Consider the following 27817-nt stretch of genomic DNA (forward strand, 5'->3'; position numbering starts at 1 on the left):
AAAGAGGTTTACGTGCGGGCAAAACACTTGAGCGTTGAAACTTGAACGACGTTGATCTGGCGGAAGTAGGGAAGGTCCCTCTTGAGGGCGGTATAGTAGTCGCGAACCTTCGGGAACTGGTTCATCTTGAAGCCGACCATCTGAAAGAGAAACGCATGGTTGGAGTCGCCGTGGAACCGTATCTTAACACCTGCGCTGAAGAATTCAAAAGTATAGCGGAGACCAAACGCGCAAAGGAAGGCGAGAAAAGTAGTCACGATTATATAGGGGACAGCCGAGAAAAGCGAAGTGTTTTTGCACCACAAAAATTAACTACGCATTCATTCATTCATTTGCGTTGCGAGGGTTCTGAGAACGACTGTTATTCTGTTCTTGAGCGGTACCTCTGCCAATGTCGTTTGGGATGAGTATATAGCGGACAGGAAAGGAGAAGGGAGGGTCTGAGCCGCCGGAAGCTCCAAGATGCCTTTCAGGACATTATGCTATAATCAAATCAAACGTTAGGAGCGGTGTTTGGGAATCTTCAATGAGAAGTCTGCGGTATAGCGAAACGTGAACTGTGTGTGTAAAAAAAAAAGGGGGGGGGGGGGTCACACACAAAAGAAATACAGTAAAAAACTTAATATGTTTATACATGGTTAAAGTCAGCGAGCAACGCGAGGAAACTCATCGGGAAACAGGGCGTCTTGCCCTAGTGCTAAACAACATCCGTGTGGAGAAGAAACCCAGGAAATTCTACTTGTGCAAATACATTCGACTTACAAAGAAACGCGCGTGGTCACACGCAACTTTCATTTAGCTGTGCACACAAGTTTGGGAACTACCTTATTATGTACTGAAAGGCGTGCGAGAAGGCGGGAGCACTGGTGAAATTGGGCATGGGCAGAGACTTGATTGGTCTTTTCGGTTGCCGAGTATTGGCGCATCGACGCTCGGAGCATAGGGGGGTGAAAGCTCGCGCTCCCGACCTCTGCCCATTTCGACCTACAAGGTGGCCCCCTCCCAAGAAATGGCAAGGTATTTTTCTCCACAAAAATAAACTTGTACTGCCGAACGCCGATTTTCCACCCAAATATCTTCATAAAAAAAAAAAAAAAAGGTTGGGCGCGTGGATTTTATACACCTTGTGGGCAAATGCCCTCGTTCGTAAACAATGAATTGGTGTATACGGTCAAAGTGACATCCCAACTTGGCGTTTGCAGCCTGCGATTGGCCCCTTTTGCTTAGTGTCTGTCCGAGCCCACGGTTTAACTAAAGTCGGAGTTGAGGAGACAGAAAAGTGGGGCAAGCGTACGTCAGCCAGGGACAGGGAGCCCGCCACGGCGATGTCGGCCAGTGTGATTTCGGAGCCCGTGAGGTACCTGTTGTCTCGCAGCAGGTTGGACAGCTCCCGCAGGGCGTGCACCATGGCCCTGCAGGCCGTGTGGCTCACGTTGCGAGAATCCAGGAAGATGGGGAACTGCATGCAGACAAAGGGGAAACGATGGAGTTGACGCTATCCACCCTTTGGCTGCCCCTGTCAAGTTGGAATGTGCTGTATGTATTTGCAAACTGGCTCGCTCAGATCATTTGGTATGCACAACACTCACTGGGACACTCGGGTATTCACTGTCGTGAGTGTGGGTGTGCTGCCGATTTTAGAAAATGCCCAGTTATTAGAAGAAGCCGCTATTACCTGACTAAAAAAATCATCGAAGCGGAGATGATTATGCTCCTAAAGAAAGATTGTAAGTGCCCCGTCGGTTTCGTTATCTGTTAAAGAGCTACAATTTCTATCACGACGACAGCGACCGCGATAAGGGTGCTGGAATCTGCTGGTATGGAGACTTACGTAATCCGTCCCAAGTAACGACATTACTTGAAATTCCTTACATTTGTAGGGAAAAAACTACATATTTTAGAAGGTGAAAAGTATTTTTTTTAACCTTTTTTATGTAAATGGTGTGATCGTTACATTTTTTTTTTGTTTTCATTGAGGGAGGAAAAATGTGGGCATTTTGAATATTGGCAAAAAATAGTAAAGAAAGCTATATTTACCAGAATTTCTCACTTGATCTACCAGAATCACATCGCCATCTGTACTTAAAAAACGCAAGGTATGGCATTCTTCAGATGCTCAAAGCCTTTCTTCACGTTACTTATAATCTCAAATCAAATCAAATGTTTCTGTTCTTTGGCTTGGTTGGTTACAAATCATAACTCGTCAGCTTTCTCGCGCACAACGAAGGTGAAAGGACAATGAGATGACAAAGAACCGGACTTTTTCTGCAAACAATATTAGGCGAACTCCCGAAGTCAAAATGTTTCGCTTTAACCAAAAAGATAAGGTCAAGGTGCACACAAGCTAGTGTAGCTGATTTGTGTTCGCCTTTTATTTTTGCCCTTTCACTCTGTCTTTTCTTTCTTCTGTTCAATGGAAATAAATGACTTTTTATGGAGGAGGATAATTTACACTGGGGACAAAAGCGAAGTTTGCTGGAGCGTATCTAAGTCACAGCGTCCCAATGGGCCAGCAGGATCTAGCTGACGTTTTGGGTGTGTCGAACGGGCAGAGAGGCCTTGCGAGCGCGTTGTTTTCTAGCCTCTCAATCTGGAACCCAGTAGCGCGTCCAGATGGCAGCACCCATTTGGAAAAAGGCGGATTGGAAAGTTGTTCAGCGCGGCGGACGACATCTTCGCATAGAAACGAGGTGAAATGTCCGATGACACTTTTGGGAGCCAGATGTTGCTCGAGGCCACAGAGGTGTGGGTTGCGGCAACAATAAACGCTTCCATAACACTCGTGCTTTTTTTTTTCTTGCCCCATTAGCCCCGAGAGCGAACACAAGCGTCGCTGCGGTCGCCGCGCCCTGATTGGGTCAGGTGTACCGTGACGACAGGGGAAGGACTACGCTCCGCGATCTCGCATCCGGCTTGCTTCCCTGCACCGGTTTCCTGGTTTGGCCGTTGTGTGCCGCAAGCACTTCGAGGAGCGGGACCTTGTTTACCCGGTGTACAAGACGCCGGGTTAGGCCGATATTGACGTGCTTCCCCGTACATTTTATGAGCCTGCTTGTCACTTTTACCTTTATAATTGTATTCCAAATCTCGATGCTATCGGCGGAGGCAATTCCGCCGATAGCATCCGAACGGCTGTCCAGTGGTAGATGCTGCACTAGAAGAAAATGTGGAACCCGTGAAGGGCGACAGTTTGTGTGAGGAAGCTTCTAGTATTTTAGCTTCAGGACAATTTGATTTAGCTAGAATCTCAATTTGAGAGCCTAAGGAACTAATAACGGGCTAGACACCTTCGCTTACGCTTGTTGTACATTACTTGAGGGATGATATAAACAAGTCCACAGATACCACCAGTGGAGTCCATTGAAATACTATCCGAATTTAGCAAAAAAACAAATACGAGCAATATATATAAATAAATGTTCCTTTTTCTCTTTACTTTGCCCCTGTGCTTGGGCTGTCTCACTTGTGATTCTGTCTCCGTGGCCAAGACTGTATTTGGCTCAAGCAGCATGCAGCTTTTCTGCTTCTGCGATCATAAAAAACAAAGATACAGGAAAAAAGAAGAAATAGTATACATAACCTGCCAATTCATTTAGATCATTAGCAGCATTTATTTTGTGAGATGTAAATCTATAGTGATGCTCCTGCAATTGTGGCCTGTGGCCATATTTCTTTATTTTCATATACCAGCTGCGATTCATATGCTTTGCCTGCCCTGTCACCCATGCCTGAAATGTTGGTTGAAGTTTCGCCTGCAGCTACAGGCCATATTACAATAAAGCAACATACGAAAATTTACACCTCCTACAAAGAACACGCACACACAGAAAAAAAAAATTGGATAGAAACGAGCGTGCCGACAGCTAACGCCGTCACGGCCTCCACAGGGCGAGAGGGGCGAGTCGGGGAAAAATTCTGTCCTCGCCGTGACGTCACACTGGTTCGCCGTAAGGGTGCGCCACGCAAACGTCTCGGGCCTACAGCAAGGTTGAAAGTCACGCCGCGAAAGTCACGTATCACTCTTTGAAGTAAAGGCCATTTTATTTTATGCGAGCGTAATTGTAACTGTAACATGTTACAACTGAGCAATGTATAATTGTAATTGTAATTCCTTACTTCTTTTTGTAACGTATGCAAGTCTTCGTGGTATGTCATTGTGTGTGTGCGTGTCTTTTGTTGTTGGTCGTCGAATATCAGGTTCCGCCTTGACGACTGAACTTGAGTTGTAAGTTTAACGATTTTTTCTCCTCTTTCTTCTGTCGTGTCGCTGTGCACTGTACGTTTTAATAAAAATTCACCCCCTTTCATTGGATATTAATTGGACTTGTAAGGGAGCGCCAGGTTACTTTGACTTTTGATATGCTCGAAACAAAACGAATAAGAAATAAAAAGAGAAACATCGAAGGGGCTGATTTACAAATTACACGATGTTTCTGCAACCTGCTATCAGGAAAGCGTCTTCTTTCTCGTACCAATATGTTGGTGGAAGCAGAGCAGCCTCGTTTCGGCTAGAATAGTCCTTTTTTTCGAAAGTCCATCGAGCAAGATTGGTGGTCGGTATTTGTTGGACCGAGCGGACTACTTCAGTGGAAAAGAAGGTGAAAGAGGCAGAGAGAAAAATGTGGGAGGGAAGAATGCAGGATAAATCAGCTCTAACAGTGTACAGGTCACGAAAGCAGGACATAAGAAAGGAAAATGTGCTTGACAATTCACTAGGAGGTTCATTGCTGTTCGAGGCGAGAACGGGAGTTTTGAGGACGAGTACGTATAGGGCTAAATTTCAGGATATAGACACATTATGTGCTGCCTGCAATAATGAGAGTGAGACACTTGAGCACTTGGTATTAAAGTGCACAAGGCTTCGTCCTGCCCTCCCTGAAAGGGTAACGGATTTGGCCGGGGCCCTGGGGTTTGCTGGCGACGATGGAGGGACTGAGGAGAAGAGGATTACAGTCACAAAGAGGCAATTAGAAGATTGGGGGAAATTATCTAGGGAAAATTGAAGGGTGTACATTAACTAGCACAGCTAGGGACACGCAAGACAGAGGAAAACTGGGACTCCTTCCCGCGTGGCTCCGGCCCAAAGTCTGAACACTGTCCCCCAGTAGGTCCGGTGTAGGGGTAATGCCGACAAAGTTTGACCTGAGGACAATTGGCGACTCCCTCGCCGGGGAGAAGAGGCGGGGAGTGATGTTTTTCAGTTTTTTGGCCCGATCCCCCGAAGGTCATCCTGGTGATATCCCACACTACCTGGTGGTAGGGGGTAGAAAATCGGCTTTAGGGGGTCGAAAATTGGCTTAGAAGGGCGGGAGGAATCAAATGTTTGTCTTTCTTAGACTTAGGCTGGGTGGCGCAAGCTACCGCCTGCTACAAAGGGTATAGCCAGTAACATCCGTCCATCCATCCACTGGGCACGAAGCGTGTGAGAGAGTCCTTGGAGAACGCTGACGCAGAAATTGTTTTCAAATTTGACGCAACCCTCGCGTCCACTGCGTGCTCCGAGTAGTTGCCCAAACAATGGCCAACGTGGATAATTAGAGCAGGAGCAACGAAATGTCGCGCACTTTTGAAAAGGGTCTCTCTTAGGGACAAGCTTTGACAAACTCGTAATGCTAGAGTCAGGATCGTGGACACCTCAAGGTGGCCGCATGTTGAAGACGCGCACAAGCGGTCAAAGCAGGGGCGACAGATAATCAACTCACGAAGAAGTTGGAGAGGCTCCTCTGGAGTGTGCCGATATCAAAGAACAGGAGACTGTCGATGGTGGCTCGTTTCTCGACGTTCCGAGGATAGAGGGGGCTGTCTGGCGCGTACTTGTCCACCAGGTACGTGATGATGGCACGGCTGCGGAGACAGAGCGTGCAAAGCGGCAGTCACACTCCACATATCGTACAAATGACAGTGTGCATTTACCGTCTGAGATGTATGGCGGTCACCATGGGTCCTACAAAAACGGTACGTGTCCGAAGCATACATCTGTACCAATGAAACACGCTTCCAACATGCGTGAGGCGCACATAACGCTGTCATGACGTCAGCAGCGAACACGTTGTCTTTTGTATGTGCGATGCGAAGAAATAAAAATTATGTACTAAAAAATGAGTATAAAACGTTTCGAGCGTCAGATGAGAGATAAGATGGCGGAGCCCATCGAAGCGAAGTAGTACGCTATCCGAGCGCCTGCAAGACATGCGTACGTTGTTCCTGAAACCAAAGCGGACGGCGAAGAAAAATAAATTAATGAAGGAATGTAAAATTAAACTATTAAAACGCATTAATCGCTGAATGATTTGGCAGCGCCGTAATTGTTGTCTACGCATCACTCACGAACTCCCATTGCCGAGCCGTGCCGGTCCCAATGCTATGCCCCATATTCTAGTACACTAATTGGGGGGGGGGGGGGGGGGGTCCCAAACCGAAATTTTCCTCCTAGACACATTGATCCCGGTGAAATGGAAGTCGTAGATTTGAAATAATATTAGGTAGTGCTCGTCCAGTCCGAACCCTTCACACAGTGTCTTTGACCGCTCACTTACCTGGATGGCCCAGTGCACTGGTTCAGTGACAAGCCTAGGGACCTCGTGGCTGCCAATTTCCTTTCCACGATATCGAGTCCGTCTTTCGCTTCGCCTTAGCGTAGAAAGTAAATAACAACCCATCGAATGCACAAATACATAGACCCACCCGATAGCGTGAAAACCGACTTGACTACAGATTGTCCTCGTCCATCCACAGGTGGAAGTAGGCAAAGCCCCTCCAATATGGCGGATCCGCGTGGAATGATGATGATTGCAGGAAGTTCGCATATGGCCTATCATGCGGTTCCTTCGAAGGCCTAACGTGCCATCGGGTCCGCGCAACGTCTAGGCCGTGGTGCCGGATTCTCAGCTCCCGGAGGCCATCGCGAGCACACATTGGACGCGAGCGCCGCGTCAGCGTTCGGCTGGCTCCCGTGTCCAATCAGCGAGCACACGAGCTTAGCGCTGCCGTAGCAATTGTGTCCAATTTCACGCTGGGCTCCGGTGACAAAATCCAGGGGCCCTATGTTGCGCTTCTTGGACTCCCAAGGCGACTAGGGAGAAGGAAGTGACGTCAACAACGCAGCAAACGCAGATTGGATGTTGATTGGCAGAGTCGCTGATGACAAATTTCCACAGAAGAAAACAAAGAAAACCTGAGCTTTGTTTCCTTCTGCGGAAATTCGTCATCCGCGACTCACCAATTATCAACCAATCTGTGTTTGCTGCGTTGTTGACGTCACTTCCTTCGCAATAGTCGCCGTGGGAGTTCCAAAAAGCGCAACATAGGGCCCCAGCGCTACGCTTGCGGTGTTTAAGAGGTTTTGGCCCACGCGGCTTCGTAGACTTGCTCCTTTCAACCGACCTCGTACTTCTCGTCGCAGTAACTGCTTCGCTGATTTCTCAATCTGGTGGTTTTAAACCCGGATGCAATTGCGGAACCATTCGGGATCAGTGTCTTGCTGAAACACTATCTAAATAGTGGACAGTCTTACAGGCTCCAAAACAATCGAAAGTACGGCACTCGTTTCTGTTTGCAGAAAGGAAGCAACGTCTCGGTGCCTCACTAAAAAAAAGACAGAACAAAAAGACGTTTACAATTCTCTGCAAGCCCGAATTAGAGCGCAGCTCTTGAGGAGGAAGAGGGGAGGGTACGGAGGGGAGGGTATGCCCTCCTCCCCTTCCGTACGTACCCTCCCCTCCTCTCCTGCTCCCCTCCCATTTAGCGGGAAATTTAGCAAAAAGTTTCCGACTAAACTTAGCGGGAAAACTGAATGGGTGTTAAGGTCACGTGACGTCAATTTCCCTGCTAAATTTAGCGGGGCAACTTTCCCGCTAAAGTTCGCGTGACGTCACATTCATTCATGTGACGTCACGTGTGACGTCATTATGGAAACGTCCCATAATGCAATGCACGGTTATGCCGACGGCGACGGCAACGGCGACGCCGCTCAACCCGGAAACGGGCGCCTAAGAGCTGCGCTCTAAAAGTCAAGGGTGTAGACGATTCCAAACAGGGCATCTGGCCGCCGCCATGTTCCCACTCGTGTAAGTAAGCACGTGCAATTGGAAGACCACCAAAATCACCTTCAAGGCCCGTTGACACACTTGCAACCAAGCACGGACCAAGATGGCGACCATACGGGGAGCTTGGCGCTACTTTCCCAGGATCCAGTGACTTTAGTCGAAGGTAGAAACCTCGCGTGACATGCTGGGACAACCGAAGCTTCTCCCTGCCGTTCTCAGCTTGTTGGCGACTATAGGGGGGTACCCACTGGACGCCATATTTAAGTGCACTATTCACTGGGTATGTTTACCAGAAGCTTCCCAAGGTAGGCAACCTCGATAGTGTGCACTGCACACTATCAAGGTGATGAGTGGAGGCTGAGTGGGAAACAGTTATGAATAGCTTTTGTAGATATTAAAAGGGCGTACGACAATGTGCGTCAGGAGAAACTCTAGGTACAACTGAGAGAGAATGATTTAGATGCACACTTGATTAGGTTTTCACAACAGATATAGACAAATAAGTTTTTTATAACATGGCAAGCAGAAATAAAAAAGAGTGCTCAGGCAGGGTTGCCCTCTATCACCTCTTCTGTTTTATGTTATACCAGAGTAGAGTGGAAAAGACATTAGAAGAGTGCAATTTAGGTGTTCATTTGTCATATATGGAGAGAGGGAGAAAAGTAAATCAAGTTGTACCAGGAATGTTCTACGCAGGCGTCATTGTACTGTTAGCAGATAGCCGGGATATGTTACAGGAGCTGATTAAGATCTGTAAAGAAGCAGGAGACTCTGGGCCTGAAGTTCAGTAGCGACAAGTAGGAAATAATCGTTTATAAGAATGAGGAGGGGGACCCTCCAAAAATTCGAGACTTTTTAATAGAATACCTGAAGACAAATTAATAGCTAGGATTATAGCTGAATGAGGGAAAACAATACTTAGAAGAACAAAAAGAAAATATTCAAAAGAAAGTAAAAAGGAATGCAGCAATTATGCAGGGGCACTATGGAATTACAATAAATGAGAAGTTGTTAGGGGAATATGGAGAGGAGTCTTGGTGCCGGGGTTGTCTTGAGAAGTTGTTTTGCGGTATTATGCATGCAACCTGAGGTCCAGTCGAGCTTGGAGACCCGGCAGAGGAGCGTGGGTAGACTGGCACTGGAGGCACCTGGGAATACACCAAATGAAGGACTGCAGGGGAACACGGGCTCGGCATCTTGCGAGGCTGGAGAGGCGAGCAGTAAGGTGAAATTTGAACAAAGACTAGATACCATGGAGGATACATGATGGTCGAGAAAGGCATATAAGCATCTATATATAAAAACTTTGAACATTAATAGACAAATCAAAAACCGAAAACTGAAATTAAGATACGAGAAGTCAAGTGCTGGGACACAGCAGACTAGCTCTGTGGAAAAGGAAGTAAAAGAAGCTGAGGAGAGTTTGCGGGAGGAAAGAATGCAGGGAAAATCAGCTTTAAGTATGTATAGAGGACGAAGACAGGAAATAAGAAAGGAATATTGGTATGATAATTCACGGCTGAGCTCGCTGTTATTCGAGGCTAGAACAGGAGTATTGAGGACTAGTAGGAGATAGGGGGCAAAATATTAGGAAAGGGATACGCGTTGTGCCGTTGCCAAGGGGAAGACGAGACAATAGAACATATGGTGTTCAGGTGCACAGGGCTTGCCCCCGCCCTCCCAGAGGGGGTGACGGACTTAGCCGGAGCGCTGGGGTATGCAGACGAGAGTGGAAGAGTGGATAATAAGTGCATTTGAATAATAAAGAGGTGATTGGAAGACTGGCGGAAATTATCTAGGGAGAATTGAATGACGTACAACTAACGGACGCGGGTGGGGCAGGCAGGACAATGAAGAATTGACACTCCTCCCGCGTGGCTCAGGCCCAAAGTCTCTAGCCAAAGTCACCTAGTGGGCCCGGTGTCGGGGTAATGCCGACTAGGTTTGACCAGTGGAAAATTGCCGACTTCCTCGCCGAGGGGAAAGAACGGGAAGTGATGTTCTTAGTTTTATTTTTTTTTGCCCGATCCCACAAAGGTTATTCTGGTGATATCCCACACCGCCTGGTGATAGTTACGAAATTGCAGAGGGTAAACAAACTGACGAAGGAAATAAATCATACATTTGGCTCTTAATTTTCGGCTAGGTGGCACAGGCTACCAACCGTCATAAAGGCTACAGCCGTTAGCATCCAACCATCCATCCACGTTGCAAAAGCACCCTGGAAGCTCGCCGTCAGCAAGCGCTGAGCAGCTGCGCACTCAACTCTGGCCGCCAGTGAATGCTCCCTATAGTGTCCGAACTGAGACTGTAGTACACGAACCGTCAGAGACTAAACCATAATTGTAGTTCTTATATTGTTCAGCTCGCTGGTACCGGAGTATTGTCACAACATTCGACTGATTTCATGAAACAAGAACTCGTAAATTAGCAATGGCGTTTTCGGGCATACACCAATTTACATCTATTCAGATTGCCAATGATATCAGTATTGATAAAGCCTGTAATTAGGACGCAGATACCAGCAATTTTTAGAGGTCATAACGTATAGATAGGCTCTAGAGACCCTATGTCGGTACTAAAGTACACCTATCTATCGGGCATGGTCAATTTCATTCACTGTTGAAAACACTCACCTTTCAAATAGGGTTAAGCTGCCGTCGACGATGCTGGGTGTCGTGTGGGCGGGGTTTATCTGTCGTAATTATAGAAAGAACACACGTGTCAAGTTTACGCCATAGAGGACGACAGGCAAAGCAGCGTGAGGCTTTGTGGAAACTATTACCAAAGCTTTTTATAGCTGAGGCTATTCCATGACGTACGCAACTGAGCAAACCACAAGATGCAACCGACCGGACAGTGGGCAGCTGATAATGAAAGTAAATACGGATTACATCGTAATGCAGCAAAAGAAGGCAAATGTGTCCCATCTGTTCGCTGTCTTTTCCAAAACTTGCGATTCGCCAGATCTAGCCGATTTCACAAATTGTAACGAGTGAGGGCGCCGCTTTTGCGGTCTTGGAAAACAAAACTCGTCGATAGCACAAAATTGCGTATGCTCCCAACTTGCGAGACACCCGTTTCAGTCATTAAAGGGGCGGTGCAACGGTTTTCAGATTTCGGCTAATAAACTGCGGAAATTATACTGTCACCCATGGAACGAAGAACGGAAAACAGCATTTTCTTGCGAGCGCTAGTTTTTATGCTAAAAAATGAAACAAATCGAAAGGTCAAGGTGCCTCTCAACTCTCCACGTCGCCTTTCGAGGGACGTAGTACTCTGGGGGATCACGTGGTTTCTCCTTGGGTTCTTTCTTCAGAGACCCCAGCCGCTTCCTCCGCGATTAGCGACTTTTAAAGGATTATAGCATCGTCGAAGGTCGCGGCGAGCGATCGACACACAAGACGGTTCACCACGGGGGTGACGGCGAGTGTAGCAGCGGAGGTGGACAGGTTTTGTTCACTTCCGCGTATCCCCCAGAGTGCATCACACGCCAGTTCCGTTAACCACCCCAAGCGGCTGCAGATCGACAAATACTTCGTTTTCTTCTTTGCGATTGCGCACCGAAATAGCAGTTTTTTGGGGCAAGGTGACGCGTTTTTGCCAACTTGTGCTTGGATAAACAATATAATAAAGAGAAATTGCCCATTTCTTCAACACTAAAATCATTGCACCACCCTTATAAAGGGGTACGTAGACGAAATGACGTGGCCGCAATCTGCGTATCGCGCTCGTGACGTCAATAGTTCTTCCACGGTCAAAGGTACTGTAGTTGCGAGCCTGGCCGCTTGGTAGCGTCAACGCGTGAGAATCTCTGAGAGGATTGGAGGATAGACTAGAGAATAGTGGGCTTGGATTCGACCTTTTGTACAGTAGGCTAGGCCAGAAAATTCAGCAATCTTTGCCGGGATTGATGTATGCGGATGATATCGTACTAATGGCTAACAACAGGACAGAGTTGCAGGAATTAATGAGCATATGTGGTAGGGAAAGAGAGGAATTAGGTTTAGAATTCAGTAGCGAAAAATCAGCAGTCATGATTTTTAACAATGATGAAGTTGAGAGGCTGAAGATACGGAATATTACAGTTGAGAGAGCTAGTAACTACAAGTATCTAGGAGTATGGATATGTGATGGTGCGGAATATCTCAGTGAGCGTGAAAAGTATATAATAGGTAAGGGCAACAGAAATGCAGCTGTAATGAAAAATAGAGCACTTTGGAATTACAACAGGTATGAAGTGGTGAGAGAGATTTGGGAAGGGGTCATGGTCCCTGGATTGACTTTTGGAAACGCAGTGCTATGCATGAAATCCGAAGTGCATGCAAGACTAGAAATAAAACAGCGCGGAGTAGGTGGGCTGGCTTTGGGGGCACATTACAATACGCCAAACCAGGGAGTACAAGGAGACATGGGATGAACGTCTTTTGAGAGCAGGGAAGCGGTGAGCAAGATGGAATTTGAGAATCGGTTGAGGCAAATGGATGGGGACCAATGGGCACAAAAGGTTTTCAGCTATTTATACATGAGGAGTATGGACACAAAGGGGAGACAGCGCACTAGGAAATTAAGAGGAAAGTTTTTAGGCTATAGTGGAGTTACGGAAGAGCAGGTCTCAGTTAAGAAGAAAGTTAAGGCCACAGAAAGGGATCGGTGGCTAGACGGAATGCAGACAAAGACGGCTCTGGAAAGCTATAGATCAAACAAAACAGTTATTGCCAAAGAAAGCATTTATGACAATTCTGGGGGAAGTTCATTGTTGTTTGAGGCGAGGGCGGGTGTTCTGCGAACCAGAACATACAGAGCGAAGTACCAGGAAATGGATACAGTGCGCACTGCTTGTGGAGAGGAGGACGAAACGGCTGAGCACTTGATGCTCTACAGTAAAGGGCTTCACCCTATGCCTACCGAAGACAACATAGATTTAATAAAGTCATTGGGTTTTAGACAGAGTGTCGAACCGAACCCGAACCGAACCCGAACCGAAAACCGGATCAAAACCGTTATTTTTGACCGAACCGGAACAAAACCGAAACCGGAACGAAACCATAATTTTGATGTGGCGGTTACCGGTTCAACGAAAACGGTTCAGGGCCAATTGTGTCAATAATTGGTCTAAATTGGAAAAGTTGCGGGAGTTTATTTTTCTTATGTCGCCAAAACTAATCCTACACTCTGTGAAATATTTTTACATTTCGTTTTTATTGCATACGTAGTCAAAAATACATCATCGTCTGGAGAGCTTCAACTTTGCTTTGTTTCTTGAATTGACCCTGGCCGGCCCGGTAGCGGCGGCGGCTATTTCAAAACCGCTTGGCTACGAAATGTCCAAGTGTCGGAGCGGATTGCGCCACTGTAGGCACGGAGGCCGTCCGCGAATGTTTGACCTCAAGATGGACCGTAGTTGCAGCCGATGAGCCATTTAGCCAATCGAGCACCGTGGGCGCACCACGTGCGCTTCCGCTTGAGTGCAGCGATCACCCTGAAGGAAGGGGGGACAAGTACCGCGCTGCTTCGGCAGTATAGTTTATAGGGTCGCCTGTGGTCCATTTCAATAGGTTGTCGGAGGCAACGTTACTCGACGATGATTCGCCGACGCACCGTACCCTGGAAGGAGGGCAGGGGTAGGAGGAAAAGGGGGGGGGGGGGGGGGTAGGAGGAGAAGAAAATGACTATTTTTTTGTAAGCTTGTCAGAGTAGCAAGGCCAGCATATCGCCTGTTCAACCATTTTCTCATTTTTGTTTCAAGTCCTCTTTCATCGTCTTCAACTGAATATTCGAGAAACGTCGTTCGCTGTGGTGGCATTACCATAACTTTGTTCGGTGGCTGACAGGTACAAATGAGCCGGTCTGAGTCCCTCAGACCGGGTCAATTGCATAGAGCGTTGTTTGCGATAAAAAGTCAAAGTCACTAGACAAAGCATCATCATGAGATCTTTAGAAGAGCGTTTTTCCCGCCGGAACCCGAAGCGCTGTGAAGATGTGGTCACATCTCATTATGCATACGTGCGTGTTCACGTGCCCGGTCATTGACACATCGGCCAGTGTGGCCGACGTATACACGACCGCAGCTTAACGGGATTAGCTAAACCACTCCAACTGCGCAAGCGGCGTACCTGTTTCTGTGTTTTACGGCACATTTCTTTCCTCTCGTGCCCTGTCAGCCACTCTGGGGCATAGCTGTGACATCTTACTGGGTGCCAAAAGCAGGTAGCGTGTATAAAAACACGTGTGTGCAAAACAAGCAAAACAAACCAAAACATACGGAGGACAAGCAATCTAGCTAAAGACCTTTTACTGTTCACAAAGTCACAGCCCCGCGTGTGATCTTCACAGCCCAGCACGTGCGTGTTTGTCGCTTCGAAAAGCGAGCAAAGCACGCGCTATACGCACGAAAACTAAAGATGACACCGACCACAAGCTCTGTTTCGGAAAGGTCTATAGACCCGTCTCGAAAATACGCCCTCTTCTGGCAGAGTTTTAAGTACTGCACAGCTGCATGTGCAAAAGACACCATAAAAATGAAAAGCCGATCACTTATATACAGATAGCCTGCCACATAAGTGGTGTCTTGCGCACGTCACTGTGCAGAGTTTTCATATCTTCCTGAAGAGGGAGTAGTATTGGGATGGGGTCTATTGCAAGTATCTCGTGCTCAGAAAAGGCTGCAGAGAGTGTTCGGTCAATATTAAAAGGTCGAGTTAGGAACCGGTTCGAACCGGTTCGCGTTTATCAAAACCGGTAACCAGAGTGATATTATGTGCGCTACCCTAAACCGGAACCGAACCGGAACAAAACACGACGTTACTGAACCCGAACTCGAACCAAACAGAAATAATGACCGGTTCGACACCCTGGTTTTAGAGACAGCGAAGGAAAAGTGGATTTCAAGACAGTAGAGATTACCAAGCAAAGATTAAGTGAATGATGGCAGAAAGCGGGAGAAAACTAGGTATTTTCTTATTAACTAATGGCAAGGCAGTTTTATAGCCTCACTTTCTTCTCAGTGCGGAGTGAACATAATTTTCAAATTTAAATATTCTAAGCTTAAATGGTAAAACCAAATAGTTAGGTGGTGTAAGCTACCACCCGATCCAAAGGGCTTAGCCGGATTCATCCATCCATCCATCCATTGCCTATACTTCGTTTCCCTTTATGTGGTACCTCAGCGAAGGCTGGAACCGCGAGCTCATGGCGTTGGCAGCTGCTCTCATGGCTCGTTCACACTTGCGAAATACGCACTCGCCGCCGACTGGACTCGCTTGCCGAAAAAAATATCGGGCGGTCCACATTTGTTGCCGCCTGCGGAGTGCGCGGCGCGAGCTGTATCAGTCGTGATGTGTCAAGCCAACAACAACGTTTATTCAGGAAGCGATTAGTTATATAGTACGACGCGGCTGCGCGGCAGCGCAGCACGTGTCAACAGTTTATCTGTTAACGAGATATGACATCGCGGTTTACATGCAGCGCGTGCGTGACTTGCACGATACATTTTCCTTTGTTTCATAAATAATATTAGGAGTTCCAATGGTAGATGGGATGCACTTGGTTGAAATTGCTGTCGTATTGCAGGCGCTCTGGTTGACGGGTGTGCCTTGTGGATCGTCGTGGGACCGGCGTCAGGGGGTGGTCCTGCAAACCCGGCGTAGGCGGTCTTATGGGCAAGGAGGCCGGTGTCGCTCTCAGTTCCTCGGTTGAATCCCCGCTGTCTGAGCCGTCCCCGCTGTATGATCGAAGCACAGAGCCGCTTGGTTTCAAGTTCGCCTTGTTCCTGCACCTCCGATAGATCGAATAAGGCAGCAGGTTAGCTTGGGAGCCCGTGTCCACCTTCAAGACGACTGGCTGGTCCGCCACCATTGCGTGGATGATCCAGTCCGCATGGTTGCCGACGCTGTCTATCTTCAGGTCGAGGATGTCGAAGGTCTCGTGGTCTTCGCGTACTTCCTTCACTTGCGGCCCTTTCTTGCAGCAAGCCGCAAAATGGTTAGTACCTCTGCACAAGAAGCATGACCTTCCAAATGCCGGACACCGTCCTGGCTCGTGCGGCCGGTTGCACTTGGCACATTTGTACTGTTGCTTCTTTTTCACCAGCGCCACTTGTTTTTCCGCCTGCGCCCACACTTCGTTCTGCTGGGCGGATACTTCCGCTGCTTTACAGATCTGTTCAGCCTTGAGCAGCGTTAGATCTTTTTCTTTGAGCATTTTCTCTCTCAACTTTGAATTGTTTGTACCGAACACAATCTGATCCCGAATCATTGTGTCGGTCAACTGCGCGAAGTTACAGCCGCGTGCTTGTTTCCTCAATTCACGCAAAAAATGCTCGAAAGGTTCTGCTTCAACTTGCGTTCTTGTTCGAAAGATGTACCTCTCGTAGACCTCATTCTGCTGTTGTCTACAGTACTCCTCAAACTTGAGTGCGACCGTCGCGTAATCTTCCTTATTCTCGCTTTCGGCAAACACAAAATTGTTGAATACCTCCAAAGCGTCATCCCCGGCTACACTCAGCAGGAGAGCGGTCTTGACCGGTGCCGACCTTGGTTCTTTGGCTGGCTCCGTTGCCCTCAGAAAAAGCTCGAATTTCTGCTTGAACAGGTCCCAGTTTTTTGCGATGTTCCCAGACAGCAGCAGTGGCTCCGGTGGCTTGAGTAGTTCCATAGCTATGGTGACTGACGTCGTTACTTTGAGCTACCGCCGACGTGGACGGCATCCCACTCTGACACCATGTATCAGTCGTGATGTGTCAAGCCAACAACAACGTTTATTCAGGAAGCGATTAGTTATATAGTACGACGCGGCTGCGCGGCAGCGCAGCACGTGTCAACAGTTTATCTGTTAACGAGATATGACATCGCGGTTTACATGCAGCGCGTGCGTGACTTGCACGATACAAGCGTCTCGCAGTTTCCCGAACAGACGAGAGCTGGCGAGAGCTCCCGAACCTCCTCCTTGCCCGCGCGCAACGTTACTAAAACACTCAGTTGGGAAACTCGCCGTCGAAACCTGGGCCGCTGGCGTCCACCGAGACCGAGCTAAATGCGACAACAGCGCCACTCTTTATCAATTGTCTGTACTGTGGTCACCTTGAGCTTTTTGAAAGCCTGTTTTTGCGTAAAAACAAACGAAAAAGACTCTTTTTGTATAAAATTTATTGGAGTTTAGTACCAAAAGAGGGGCGCGTTATGTTTTTAAAATCTTTAGTTTGCAGGGTTTTGCGGCACAATTAATATTGTTTTTATACAACCACGCCTCAGCGGGCCTTTCAGGTAGCACGTCCCGCCCTAGGTGCATTTTAACTTCGGTAGCTGAACGCGGCGCGTCCGCCGGGGAGACGGGGGTTGGCTTGTCGTCGGGTTGCGGTCGCTCGTTCGTGTGAAGCGTCTCTAGTTTTGCACGCGCCCAGGGACCTCAATTTATTTGTGGTCCCCGGGGTTCGAAGCCTCCGCCATGTTGACGCCTACGAAGGCACAGTGTTTCTCTTTTAATGTTCCGGCGGACACTCCGGTAGATGCCATCATGGACAGCATTCAAGCCGTCGCCGGCGGGGATGGTCTGTCGTACCTGCAACACCACGGTGGAGCAAGGTTCATGGCAGCGGTCAGCACCATGGCCGCCGCACAACGACTTGTAGCGCAAGGTTTCTTGTCGCTGGGTAACGTGGAAGTCCCCCTGGAGCCAGTGGGAGCCCACGTTGTGTTTGTCTCGGTGTACCGCCTTCCCCCGTACGTGTCGGAGGAGGCACTGGTGCAAGTCCTCGCACAGTACGGCAAGGTGAAGGCGATCAACCACGTCACGTTTCGAGACCGCCCGGACGTCAGGACCGGCACCCGGGTGGTCAAGATGGAGATGTCGAAGCCGGTCCCCAACTTCGTCCACATCCAGGGACACCGGGTGATGGTGGACTACCGTGGTCTGCGACGCGTCTGCAGCCGGTGCGGGCTGGAAGGCCACATCGGACCCGCCTGCAAGACCCCACGTTGCGACAGATGTGGCGTTTTTGGGCATGCGACGGCAGGTTGCACGGCTCCTTGCCAGCGGTGCGGCCACGGCCACGCGACCACGGACTGCGTCCAGCGAAAGTCGTATGCCGCCGCCGCCAAGCAACCCAGGGAGGACCGTCCACGCACTTCGCAGCGAGTTGTCGACACCGTCTCCGACCCAGCCCCCCAGCTTTCCGGTGACGACTCGGACCCGTCCATCCGCCCGCGGACCCCACCACCTCCCCCTGTTGTCTCGGATTCCGACGCTTTGTCGAACGCCGGAGTTTCCGACAGCCAAGCTTCGGGCGCTCCATCGAACGCGGCCGCCCCTACCGACGGCCAAACTTCGGACATTCCGTGGAACGCGGACGCCAACCCCGGCAGCCAAGCGTCGCGCGTTTCATCGAACGCGGCCAGCAGCCAAGCCTCGCGCGTTCCATCGAACGTTGCCGCTAAACCCGACTGCCAAACCTCAGACGCTTCGTCGAATGCGGCCGCCATCCTCGAATCTCACAGCATTGATTCCGAAGATCTGAGCGACGATTCCGACCGCCTTTTCATCGCTGAGGAAGGCGACGTGACCCCAGGCCAGGGACATCCGCCACCCACGCCAGAGGTTTCGACGACAACGACGTCACCTGAGTCGTCCGCAGAGTCGGCATCTCCCGACGCCGACATGCCGGACGACCGCTCCGATGCCAAACGCGTTTTCTCGCCTGCTAGCGGCGGCTCGGACGCGTCTCCCGCCTCGTCAGCTAAAAAGAAGCGGCTCGGCGCGGACAATTTTGACTACGCGGAATCGCTGGAATTCTAATCGACTGTCCGCCATGTTTTCCTTTTACTTTTTTTTCATGGGCCTACACATTCTGACGTTAAATGTGCAGGGTTTTCGGAATCCGAACAAGCAGCGCGAGGTGATACACTTTGCCCAGTCTAATCACTGCGATCTGCTCTTTTTGCAAGAAACTAATTTTTTTTCTGCCCGGGATGTGGCAGAATTTAAGGCCCGTTTTTCGATTCCTTGTTATTTTTCTCTCGCACCTTCTTGCGCGCGTGGTGTTGGCGTTTTAATATTCCGCACTTCGTTTTTGCGAGGTGCTTTTTCACTGTGCGACCCGGACGGCCGCATCCTTGTGTACAGTTTTTTTATCGGTCATGCCAAGTTTCGGGCTATAAGCGTTTACGCTCCAGTTCGTGGCGGCCACACGCCGGCGAGGGATTTTTTTAGAAGCCTTCTGCAGTATGTGCCCGAGGACGGTTTTTTCTTCCTCTGCGGGGACATCAACTGTGTAATAGACTCCTCTCGAGACGTTCGCGGGCCTGGTCGCGGGCGGAATACCTCTGACGCTCAGGAGCTGGTTCGGCTTCTCGGGCTGCACGACCTGCGCGATGCCTGGGTCGAACTACACGGCGCTGCGTACGACTCCACGTGGTCGCGGGGCACGTCGTCGAGCCGGCTGGACCGCGTCTATGTCCAGAAACATTTTGCATCGCGTCTCCTCAGCTGCGAGGTGCTTTCCTTTCCATCAGCTGCAGGCTATGTTTCAGATCATCGCCCGGTTTCAGCGGTTTTTGATGTGACGGGTTTTTTGTACCCACGCGGCGACACATGGCGCCTAGATATCTCGCTACTGCGGGACGAACCGTCCATCTCTAGCTTACGACAATCGATTCGGGCGTCACTGACGGCCGTTGCCTTGTCCCCCGCCCAGTGGGACGCGCTGAAGTCTGACTGCCGGTTTTTCGCGACGGCAGCTGGGAAGTCGCTTCGGCGCCGCACGACGGAGGCCCTCAATGAGGTTGTCCGTCGCATTCGCATTGTGCAGCGTGGTGTTGTGCGCACCTCCTTGATGTTTGAGTACCTCACGGTTCTTCGCGATCGCCATCAACGTCTGTTGAGCATGTCCTCTCGAAGTGCTGTGGCGCAGCGGCTGCGTGACCAGCCGGTGGAAGACCCGGAGGTGCTCCGGTGCCTCCGTGCCACACGCACCGGTGGGGACGGGTACTCGTACGTTCCCAGTGTACATCTCGCGGACGGTAGCCTTTCGGAGGACCCCCGTGAAATTGGTGCGGTGTTCCGAAATTTCTTTTCGTCCCTATTTTGCTCGAACCCCGCCGTAAACATCTCGAATTTCGCCGAGCGGGTTCGCCTTTTTTGCGGAGATCTCCCGGCCTGCCCTGATGATCTCGGCTCCTCTCTGTTCCGTCCTACAACACGCGAGGAACTCTTTGACGTCTTCCGGGCTATGAAAGTCGGGTCTGCCCCAGGCCCCGACGGCTTACCAGCCGAATTTTACGTCACTTTTTGGGATGTCCTCGCGAATCCCCTAGTCCAGCTTGTGAACGGCTTTCTGGAGACAGGCGAAGTTCCACCATCCTTCAGAAGAGGTCGCGTCATCCTCCTCCCAAAGGAGGGTGGCTCTTCATCGGATCCTGCGGCTTGGCGACCTATCACTTTGTTAAACGCAGACTATAAGATGGTAGCGTCTCTACTCGTCTCGCGCCTCCGTACGGTCATGCCCCATGTGGTGAGCCCAGTTCAAACGTGTTCGGTGCCTGGGAGAAACATTTTTTCGTCCCTGTCACTCACACGAGACCTCTTTTCGTACGCGAATTTTACCCATCTGTCGGGGGCCTGTGTCTCCCTCGATCAAGCGAAAGCGTTTGATAGGGTTGAGCATAGTTATCTGTTCGAGGTCCTGAGAGCCTTTCGCTTCCCCGAGACTTTCATTTCGTTACTTCAGTCCCTATACAGCGGACTGACTGGCCATTTGCAAGTCAACGGGTGTCTTCTTCCGCCTTTTCCAGTAAGTAGGGGAGTACGACAGGGCTGCCCGTTGTCTCCCTTACTCTACGTTCTCAGTCTTGATCCGCTTCTCCGACGTCTTGCATCCTGCTCCCGGATTTGTGGCTTTCCGCTGCCCGGCCGGGACTCAGTCGTGGTTAGCGCCTACGCAGACGACGTCAGTTTGTTTGTCCGCAACTCTGACAGTTTTGAGGCTGCTGGACAGCTGTTCTTCGAGTATGGCGCACTCTTTGGGGCTTGTTTAAACACTACCAAGAGCCAGGCTTTGGAGTTTGGAGGCTCCCCTCCCGCTCTACCTGCGGATATCCAGATTGTGAACGAGCTCCGAGTTCTCGGCGTGTTTTTTGACTCTCGTGGAGTGGCACCCCGCACGTGGGAGGTTGTAGCATCCGCCGTTGAACGTCAGGTGGCTGTTGCAGGGACCTTTACGCTCTCCCTCCGCGACAGAGCTTACCTAGTAAGAGCTGTTTTTTGTGGGCAACTTTTCTATGTTGCCCACATTGCACTTCCCCCTTCTCGATTCGCTAGCCGCATCACCTCATGTCTCTTCCGGTTTTACTGGAGCAGGGGCACTGAGCTAGTGACAAGGTCGGTGCTCCGCCTTCCCACGTCACTGGGCGGAAGGGGCATGCCCTGCGTCAGCACGGTGTGCCGCCTGCTCTCCCTCCGCACTGTTCTAGGGGTGTTAGATGACACGGATCACCCGGCACGGTCCCTGGCTCTTTATTTTCTAGGGCCCTCGCGCCGAGTGCTTGTTCCTCGCGCATTGGGCAACCTTTACCCGAGCGCAGAAGCAACGCCACCGTTTTACCAAGCGGTGGTGGCTTGCCAAGAAGAGTTGAGGCGGGCGTTACCAGACCTCGAAGTGCGCGAAGTGCCACCAGCTCGCGTCGTCGAAGAGCTCTGCGTGACCCGGATCACTCGTGAGCAGAGGGATCGGGCGAACGCCTTTCCGTGGACCTGGTTGGTTTCTCGCCGCCTTCCCGGACCTGTGGAGGATTTTGAGTGGCGTCGGGGCTGGGGTGTCCTTCCAACAAGACAACGACTCCACCGCTGGAGCATTGTTCCCGACCCTAAGTGCCCCAACTGTGGGCAGGTAGAAACAAACACTCATGTTTTCTTTGATTGTCCCGTTGCGCGCTCATTTTGGCGTTTGGTGCACCATGGCTTCCGGGGTATCGGCATCTGGAACTTTGTGTCAGGCGGTAGGTGCCCCCGCGGAGGCTTCGCCCTGCTCCTGTTGGCAGTCGGCCAACTGGTCCTCTGGCAGAATCGTTGTGCGGCGGTTGGCCAGCAACGACGATCTCGTGCAATGTGGCCAGTCCTCTCTCGACTGCGGGGTACCCTGCTCCGTCACCTAGACTCCGAGCTCTTTTGGTTGGGCGAGGAAGAGTTCCTCAGGCGGTGGTCTTGCCGCTACGTCCGGCTGGTCGGTGGTCACATCCACTTGCTTTTCGCGCCTCTCGCACAGGTGTGAGAGGCGTGGAGTGGGGTGAAAGGGGGGGGGGGGGGGGGGGGAGGATATGACGTTAGCCAGCCGAACGCTACGCCTGGCTTACACTGACATTTCTTAGGTAAAGGAGAGAACCCTCCTCGTGTGTGCTGATGAGATGTAAACAGCGGCCATATTTGGTTCGCTAAGTTATGTTTTTTCGTTACCTCCGTCCCTGGATCTTTGTAGCGTACATGTTCCTATTGTATACCGGTGTGATTTACGTCTTGCAGTTTACAGTGTCAATAAACTTTTCTTTAAACCCTGTAACCTTCTCCGCTGTATCTGTTCTTAAAGCCGAAATAGAAGTCACGTGCAGTTCCTCGAGTGGCCGCTGCGGGAGAAATGGTGGCGTTGTGTTCGTCATTAGCTCGGTGCTCGGAGACAGTTTGGGGCCACTTTTTCAAAGCTGTCTCTATGGGAGTTTCCCAACTGAGTGTTTTAGTAGCGTTGCCCGCGCGCGTCTCGTTGCCATCGTTGCCAGCTCGTCAGCGGGGATCTGACGTCAGCAAGCGCCACTTCCCCCGTGCGTTCTGATTGGCTTGCGGCGAGAGAAAACATTTTTCCGGCGTTCAAAATTGGTCCCAGAGCGATATTGCTCTCCGCCTGATATTTGTTTGTTTGTTTGTTTGTTTGTTTATTTTATTTTTGACACAACTGTCAGGGAGGTTGGGACAAAAGGCGAAAACGAATCACCTGACTAGGTCCCAACCCCCGTTACAGCACTCAGCAGCAGGGCACAGGAAATGAATCAAAAACAGCATAAATAAAAAAAACAATATCTGAGAAGATAAAAATATGACACTCAAAAAATGTACAATCTATTTTGATGTGAACTATACTAGGAATACACACTAGGCACATTGAAATATACCGTAAGGTATTTTTTGAAAAGAAACACGGACGCTATTGTCTGGGCTAATTCGAATACACAATAATTTCTGTTAAGAAGATCGGGTATCTGGTAGGATATTTTTTGTGTACCGTAATTAGTTCTTATTTTAGGTTTTGAAAACTGCTGGTGTCTCAAATTGTAATTTGTTTGCTTAAATAAATATGTTTCGTAAAATATTGCAGGATTCGTGTTTATTTGAGTATGAACTGAAATTGCGACCGTTAGGCAAAAAAGATTGTCTAACGTTAATATTCCATGTTTAATAAAGCTAGGGGAAGTCGATTCAGTCCAAGGTAAATTATCAATTGACCTAACTGCGCGTTTTTGCAATGTAAATAATTGCTTAATATTACTTGCTGTAGTCGTCCCCCAGACCAATAAACAGTAATGCAGCCTCGAGTGAATCGGAGATATAGGCAGTTGTTTTTTTAACCAGGCTGGAAGAAGGTATTTTAGCTTACAAATTAAACCAATTGATCTAGAAATATCCCTTCGGAGTTTGTTCACTTGACAAGTCCAATATAGATTTTCGTGAAAACGAACACCAAGAAATTTAAAGGATTCCACGCGTTCAATATTCGAGTTTTGAAAAGATATACTAATTTCGCTAGTTATGGGCTTATTTTTTGCTCTAAAAATAATGTACTTAGTCTTTGCCGTATTCAGCTCTAACTGGTTGAGCCTAACCATAAATGAAGTTGCTCCAGCCAATTATTTGTTTCTCTTTCTATGCTATCCAAACAGCTACCAGTAAAGAATACATTTGTATCATCTGCATATAAAATTATGTTAGGTGTTTGTGGGATGTTTACTATATCATTGATGTAAAGAAGGAAAATTAATGGCCCGAGAATCGACCCCTGCGGCACACCGTATCGAATTTTTGCTAAAGGAGAGCGCATATCATTGAGGACGGTATATTGAAAACGTGAGGTCATGTAACTGCTTATCAAGTTTAGCGCACTGCCTCTTATTCCATACAGCGGTAACTTTCGGAGTAGGATGTCGTGTTTTATAGAATCGAAGGCCTTCCTGAAATCTAAAAAAACACCCAGAGTATAGCACTGATTTTCAATATTGTCTATGATTTTGTTTTTGATATTTAGCAGTGCCATTTCAGTTGATTTACCTTTTTGGAAACCATACTGGTTGTTTGTAATAATATTATGTTTATTACAGAAATCACTTAAACGTTGTAAATAACGCGTTCCACTACTTTAGAAAAGACTGGAAGTACTGATATTGATCTATAGTTATTCATATTATTCATATATTCTGCCTGCTTCCGTCGCCGGGCGTCAGAATTCTCGCGGATCCGGCCGCCGGTTCGCAAGTGTCAACGAGGCATTAATTCACGAGACCTTGTGCCGCCGAGATCTGCCCCAGAGCAAGAAGCACTCGCTTGTAGCCTTTCCTGCGGTACATTATAAGGTGAAACAGAGTATAGTAGTAATATCTGAGGACTGTACCAGAGCCATATATGTACAGAGTTTGGCCATTCGTTGGGAAGTTTAGGAGAATAATAAGGAGGCGCCATTGGCCGAAAGAGGGCTGGGCGTGTTCCAGGGCGTCTTCAGAAATTTGAATGTGACCAACCAGGAGCCGGAAATAATACCCTGACGGTGGTCGCGAGAAACAAACCTGATAAGTGCATTGCGGAGTAACTCTCGGTGACTGAAAATATGGTACATGTGATGTTTCAATCACGCTCATCCGAAATGATGGTGAAAGAGTGCGACTAGCGGAACGATCGACATAATCCTTGCGCCAAGCGCCGACGGCCGGGAATCTGCCGTCTGAGCAGTCACACACTGTCCGAGCAAAACAGAGTTGAGCGGCGCATTCGTTTCTTACATCTTTCTGCATGATCATGATCGAAACTTCACGTGCACTCTATTTTCAACCCCGAAGAGTTACTACACTTCACTCTTACGCGCCTATTAAAACCGTATACGAACATAAACCTTTGAGCAGGGCCGTTTCTCGCTACCACCGCTAGGGGATTCTTTTCAGCTTCTGGTCGGTCAAAAGAGCATGCCAAGCCCTCTTTCCGAGTCTGGCGCACGCCCTGGCTCTGCCCGCGCCTCCCATTGACCAAAGTCTCTATATACACGGCTCTGGACTGTACGCCATATGGCCTATAGACGCTTTAAACACGCGCCAAATTACAGCCGCCATTGCTGACCTTCTCTTGTCTCACCGAGATGCCGAGCAACTGAAATGGTAGTTGACGATCCTCTACAAAGGCCGACGGAGAAAAGGACACAGTTGAATCTAATATGGCAATAACCTGGCCTGCTATGGTAATGATGAAGTGAAATAAACGGAATAAGAGGAAACAAAAACTGAAAGTCATTTATGGCGGCGTCCATGCACAGCTGCTGTAAAGCGTCTATACCATACCCTCCACCACTATACTGACAAAACCTGGCAGATTGTCACGTGACGCGGCCACCAAAAGTGAAAAGGTAGAGTGGCAGACAAGAGGCATGTAACGGGCGCCCCGCTGCGGCGAGACGCCGAAACACACTTGTCCCGAGCGATGGAATGTCTGCTAGTGCTTCTCGCGTTCCTCGGGCTACCGCTCCTTTCCCCTCCGGGTTTGAAAACCATGTTTCGCGTCCTCGCCGCTGCAAAAGCTGTGCGCTGAAGACCAGACTGCCCGAGACATGCTCTGTGCTACCAAATCCTCGCGCTCCAAATCTGCGACCAGGCACTCTACGGCTCCGTCATCGAACTGCCAGGCTTTGTGAGTATGGAGGAGGCTACGGCTATACTTTGCTTGCCCGTAACGTCTTTCGCGGCCATGACGGTATTTGATGTGCCACGAGCGTTCGGTTTACCGCGTTAGTTTCACACCGCAGCAGTAGTAGCTCGAGGGAACCAGTAAGTAGAAATAACCCTCACTAACCAGCAACAGAGGCACCTGCAAGCTACGTATACAAGCTGTTTACTGGGTGCCATATTTGACAGGTTGTTCACAGGGTATCCCCGGGGGAGGAGGGGGGGGGGGGGGGGGAGGGGTGCTGGGAGTGGTATGGTTGGCATGGCAGGGGTCCAGGGGTTTTCCCAGGAGCGTCTAAATTTTTAGGGGGGGGGGGGGAGCATTGAGAATAGAGGAGTCGTTGCAAATCAAGGGGGTGCCTTCAAGAAAACAAGGGGGGGGGGGGGGTGTAGGGAAATCACTGCAGAGGTCCTCGCATCCTCAAATCAAGCTCCTACCTAATTTCTGCAAAGAACGGCGATCTTTATTGTGGGGAATCCACGTTGCGGAAGCACTGGGGAAGTTAACATATACAACTTAGTAAACTCATTAGCGTTCTCCGCCAAGTCACATTCAGGACTGAGCAACTCCACGAGAGAGCTATACTGCCGCGAACTGGCGCTGCTTCTTAGAGGCCGATGACGTGACGGCATTCCAACGGATCTTCACGGACCGCCAACAAGCTCAATATTCTATCTGTTGATTCGTTTTAATATTAGCTTTCTTGACTTTTCTGCCGGTAGCGCAGAAACAATAGTCTAGACTAGTGTTTCTGGGCTGCCGCCACAACATCATATCTAAAAAAAGAAATAAGGGAAAATGTTCGTTTCCGTACCCCTTTAATGGAACTGAAACGTGTAAAGATTGGTTTCAGCACAGGAAACCGTCTGGCCCGACAGAGTTTTAGGCGTTTGCAAAAAATAAACTTAGCGCCAGCGATAGACTAGCTTAAAATCCATGTCCCACTGCTACTGTATCATACAAAAGACAGTCCGTAGACACTCTGAAGCGTGTTTTTTTCCTTTTAGGGCATTGGTCGTACGAAACCTGTACATGTTGGAAGCATAAAATGTTGAAGCAAAGGACATGCTTCAGGCATGACCGCTGATAGTTGGTTACTGTGTGTCGCGAAGAGCGTGTCCTGTATGACTGCGGCTGGACAGTCTTCTAGAAATCCAAGAGTTCTCGATAACCAAGTATAGGAAAAGGAACCGACAACATATGACAAGGCCTTTCAATGCCTGTATTATCTTGTTACGTTCCTATACTTTGTTCTTGTGCCCTCTCGGATTTTCGGATACCTAGTCTTCGCTCATGAATAGCCGTGGATTTCCGGATAGTGTTTAACGCATTCCATAGATTCCCAATCGACACTGTTCAATGTTCTCTTCATCTCGAGACTCGAATTCAGTGCACACGCTAAAACAAGAACATGCATGCTTCGCCCAAATGCGCATTAATCTGTGGCGGAAGAGGCGACATCTTACCTTCATCAAGTCGTGCTTCTGGTGCACGCAGCCGAAAATGTCGACTTTCTTCAGGACGAGCGGAAGTCCGATGTGCTGGGCGACCATCCTGACCACGCGGCACGGCACGCTATACTCGTAGTTGTACAGTTCCACGGGCATGGCGACGGGAGACCTTCGCACTTTGAACGTCGGACAATAGTGCTACGCACTGCAGCCAGGGCCTCCCTCGAGGGAAATCGCGTAAACAGAAGTCACGTGACTCTAAATTACACTCGCATCGATGGCGTCACGTTCTTAGGTTCGTCATTTCACGACTGGTGTGACTGGTACATCCACAATCGAGTTTAGTTTTTACGTCCTTTGTTGCTT

The 27817-nt window shown here is 49.3% G+C and overlaps 1 protein-coding gene across 1 annotated transcript; it reads right to left on the reverse strand.

Moving 5' to 3' along the window:
* On the reverse strand, positions 1-27607 carry LOC115332753 (glutathione S-transferase 1). The gene is made up of 5 exons (XM_029995198.4): positions 27467-27607; positions 10682-10740; positions 5703-5844; positions 1295-1459; positions 1-140 (listed from the first exon to the last, which is right to left on the reverse strand). The coding sequence occupies exons 1-5, from the start codon at positions 27605-27607 to the stop codon at positions 9-11; spliced, it is 639 nt and encodes a 212-aa protein (XP_029851058.2). The 3' UTR covers positions 1-8.
* Between the last annotated feature and the right edge of the window lie 210 nt (positions 27608-27817).

This window comes from Ixodes scapularis, unplaced genomic scaffold, assembly GCF_016920785.2.
Source record: "Ixodes scapularis isolate PalLabHiFi unplaced genomic scaffold, ASM1692078v2 PGA_scaffold1__304_contigs__length_218370807, whole genome shotgun sequence".
Lineage (NCBI taxonomy): Eukaryota > Metazoa > Arthropoda > Arachnida > Ixodida > Ixodidae > Ixodes > Ixodes scapularis.

What these genes read in the sequence shown, in the direction of transcription:
- LOC115332753 (XM_029995198.4), bottom strand. Translation starts at nt 27,607, where the DNA reads ATGCCCGTGGAACTGTACAACTACGAGTATAGCGTGCCGTGCCGCGTG. An exon ending in AGAAGCACGACTTGATGAAG is followed by an intron (nt 10,741 to 27,466) that starts GTAAGATGTCGC and finishes TAATTACGACAG; the next exon opens with ATAAACCCCGCCCACACGAC. An exon ending in GGAGCCTCTCCAACTTCTTC is followed by an intron (nt 1,460 to 5,702) that starts GTGAGTTGATTA and finishes GTCTGCATGCAG; the next exon opens with TTCCCCATCTTCCTGGATTC.